A 3,962-nucleotide genomic window follows, 5' to 3' on the forward strand; every position below is an offset into this window, starting at 1 on the left:
ATACAAAGGGAGCATGAGTATGGATTATGACAGATAACTCCACTGCACCACTGGAAAATAAAGCACTTTGTGTTTGAAGCACCTACTGGGTACCAGACACTGCAAAGAGCAGCTTATCCCCCTTGCCTCAAGGAACACGTGTAAAGACATTTGGAGACAGAAGACAATGTGCCCATTTCACAGAGGAGTAAACTGAGCCCCGCAGGTTTCAGCTACTCAGGATTCAGATCCAGGGACATGACTGTAGGAAACAATGTAGTATAGTAATTGGGAGGCTGAGCTAACGGTGTCCTGGTTTACCCTCTACAGAGTTGCTGGGGAGTTGGGACACCTTGGGGGACTCAGTCTCCTGCTGGAAAAACAGAAGCCCTAAGCAAAGCTTAACCTCTACAAAGGGCAGGGTATGGGGCCTCACGCATGTAATACCAGCACTTTAGGAGGCCAAGGCGGATGGATCACCTGAGGTCAGGAGTTCAAGACCAGCCTGGCCAATGTGGTGAAACCCCATCTCTACTAAAAATACAAAAATTAGCTGGGTGTGGTGGTGGGTGGCTGTAGTCCCAGCTACTGGGGAGGCTGAGGCAGGAGAATCGCTTGAACCTGGGAAGCGGAGTTTTTGCAGTGAGCTGAGATCACGCCATTGCACTCCAGCCTGGGCAACAAGAGCAAGACTCCGTCTCAAAGCAAAAACAAACAAACAAACAAAAAAACTGGCTTTTTAGAGCTTCCCATGTAGATAACATTTCACGTGTATTGTCATGACTGGTATATCAAATGCAACCTGTATGTCTCCACTGAGAGAGAGTCAGGAAGCTTGTGCCTGGCCTCCCTCCGACTGTACTGAGTCCTGCCAGTCCTCCCTGCCTATCGCAGATCCTAGGGTGGGCTTGGGGACCCCCGACACAGCTCCCCAGAGCCCCTTCCCTCTGCCATGTCCTGCCCCTGCTTCTGAAAATAAGTCCCCCAATGTTGCCTTCCTCCCCTGCAGAAATACTACCCGCCGGACTTTGACCCGTCAAAGATCCCCAAACTCAAGCTCCCCAAAGACCGGCAGTACGTGGTGCGGCTGATGGCCCCCTTCAACATGAGGTGAGCACCCCCCGTGAGACCCCACACACCAGACATGACTGAAGGACGCAGTGCCTGGCATCCACAGAGGTGACTCGTCCTGTCTTCAGACCAGATCACTGGTCCTGGCTCAAACATTGACCACTCCAGGCCTCCTTTGCCTCACCATTTGGGATTAAGCTCTGGACCTTTTAGAACCCCCTCTCCGCCAGTGCCTGCCTTGAGATCTTGGTGGTTAGTAAACGTGTGAGCAGAGAGGATAGGACCCCACAGAATTGCAGCCCCATAGATATATTTCAGCTCATCCAACAGCCAAGCTCATCCTATCCCAGGGTCTTTGCACACACTGCTGCCCCTGCTTGGAACAATCTCCCTCTACTTTCTTTCTTTTGTTGTTGTTGAGACAGAGTCTTGCTGTGTTGCCCAGGCTGGAGTGCAGTGGTATGATCTCAGCTCACTGCAACCTCCACCTCCCGCCTTCAAGTGATTCTCCTGCCTCAGCCTCCTGAGTAACGGGGATTACAGGTGTGCGCCACCACGCTCGGCTAATTTTTGTATTTTCAGTAGAGTTGGGGTTTCACCACGTTGGCCAGGCTGGTCTCAAACTCCTGACCTCAGGTGATCCGCCCTCCTTGGCCTCCCAAAGTGCTGTGATTGCAGGCGTGAGCTACCACGCCCGGCCTTCTCCTTCTACGTACACATGGCGGGCTCCTCTTGTCTGCCATAGGTCATGGTTCCAATCTCACCCCCTCTGGGAGGCCTCCATTGTCCCCACTCATGGTACCCAGATCTTACCCTTTGTAGCACTTCAGAATTACTGTATTTCACCAACTCTAAACCCCACACCTTTTCATGCTGTAGCATATCTGAAATCACACACCTGACGAGGAAAGAGGCATGTGGGTCAGTGAAATTTGGTTCATGCCCATGTGTTGATGGCCTGTCTGCTCCTCCCCCTCCTTCATTCATTTATTCATTCAGCACTCATTTATTGGGCACCTGCTGTGTGCCAGGGTCTGTGCTGGGCCCCAGAAACAAAGTCCCTGGCCTCATGGAGCCCACAGTCTACTGGGAAGTGGAGATCACTGGTAGTCAGGCAGGTGCACGGGCCCCGGAAGTCAGGCAGGAGAGAGAGCCCCTGGGGCAGTGGCGGAGGAAGGAGGGCTGTAGGTAGCTGGGGTGGTCAGGGCGACATTAGGCAAATTGCTGGTGGCGCTGAGGTCTGAGGATGAAGGGTGTCATCAGCCGTGGGACCGTAGGAGCAAAGGCCTTGAGCTGGGACTGAGCTGGGGGTGTTTGCAGGCTCAGACAGGAGGCGGGCGTGCTGGGCTGGGGAGCAGAGCCCGGAGTAGGAGGGGAAGAGGGAGGTGGGGCAGCATTTTTCTGTGCGGCGCCTTTCCTCCTGGAGGGTGGGGTGCCCCGTAAGCACCAAGATTGCTTCTGGGAGTGCATGACAGGCAGGCCTCACCTACTCAGGGGGCTTCCCAAGCAGGCGACCCTTGGACCGAGCCCCAGAAAGATATGAATGAGAACACGAAGTTCTCAGGTAGAGGAAATTTGGACACAGGGTGGGGCAGCCTGCCTCGTGAAGGAGGAAGCTCCCCATCGCTGGAGGCAAGCAAGCAGTGATCTTGCAGGATGCCGCAGGGACAGCCTACCAGTGGGAGCCAGAGTCCCAGGACAGCTGGCTCCCCTACCTCCCGCCCCACAGGTGTAAGACATGCGGAGAATACATCTACAAGGGGAAGAAATTCAACGCTCGGAAGGAGACGGTGCAGAACGAGGTCTACTTGGGCCTGCCCATCTTCCGCTTCTACATCAAGTGCACGCGCTGCCTGGCAGAGATCACCTTCAAGGTAGGCGAGACGGCCAGCCAGGCCGGTCCCTCTCCCTCAGCCCACCTCAGATCAGGGCGGGCCCTGGGGTTCCTTACTCCAATCCTCTCCATGCAGGGAATCTCCTTTCAGTTTATCCCCAATTAACAGACAACAGTTTGGGGGAGATGTTCATGGCAGCATTCTATATAAAGGCAAAAAGACAGAAGCAGCCTACATAGATAATAATAAGGGATGAGAAGAACAAATTAGCTTGCAGGCTGGGTGCGGCTCACACCTGTAATCCCAGCACTTTGGGAGGCCAAGGCGGGCGGATTGCCTGAGGTCAGAAGTTCAAGACCACCCTAGTCAACATGGCGAAATGCCATCTCTACCAAAAATACAAAAATTACTGCACGTGGTGGCGGACTATAATCCCAGTTACTCGAGAGGCTGAGGCAGGAGAATCGCTTGAACCTGGGAGGCAGAGGTTGCAGTGAGCGAAGACTGCACCGTTGCACTCCAGCCTGGGTGTCAGAGTGAGACTCCATCTAAAAAAAAAAACCGGACACAGTGGCTTATGCCTGTAATCCTAGCAGGTTGGGAGGCCAAAGCAGGAAAGAGAGCCCCTGAGGTCAGGAGTTCGAGACCAGCCTGGCCAACATTGTGAAACCCCATCTCTACTAAAAATACAAAAACGAGCCGGGCGTGGTGGCTCTTGCCTGTAATCTCAGGTACTTGGGAGACCAAAGGAGGAGAATTGCTTGAACCCAGGAGGCGGAGCTTGCAGTGAGCTGAGATTGTGTCATTGCATTCCAGCCAGGGTAACAAAGTGAAACTCCGTGTCAAAAAAAAAAAAAAGTTAGCATACAATGGAATATTACACAGCCAATAAAAATCACAATTTGACTTTTAATTGTTACCCTGAGGATTTTAGGAAAGGCTGAAGAGAACTTAAAATTTTCTCTTCCTGCCGGGCGCGGTGGCTCAAGCCTGTAATCCCAGCACTTTGGGAGGCCGAGACGGGCGGATCACGAGGTCAGGAGAGCAGTGCCAGCCTGGACTCAACTCCACTAGCCC

The 3,962-nt window shown here is 53.4% G+C and overlaps 1 protein-coding gene across 1 annotated transcript in view; it reads left to right on the forward strand.

The window, feature by feature from the left end:
• Nucleotides 1-3,962, forward strand: part of CCDC94 (coiled-coil domain containing 94) — a 25,881-nt gene that overhangs the window by 1,315 nt on the left and 20,604 nt on the right. The window contains exons 2-3 of the mRNA XM_011943611.1: nt 989-1,089; nt 2,780-2,924. Of these exons, the coding sequence (XP_011799001.1) occupies nt 989-1,089; nt 2,780-2,924 (246 nt within the window). The remainder of the gene's footprint in view (nt 1-988; nt 1,090-2,779; nt 2,925-3,962) is intronic.

Source organism: Colobus angolensis, unplaced genomic scaffold, assembly GCF_000951035.1.
Source record: "Colobus angolensis palliatus isolate OR3802 unplaced genomic scaffold, Cang.pa_1.0 Scaffold22, whole genome shotgun sequence".
Lineage (NCBI taxonomy): Eukaryota > Metazoa > Chordata > Mammalia > Primates > Cercopithecidae > Colobus > Colobus angolensis.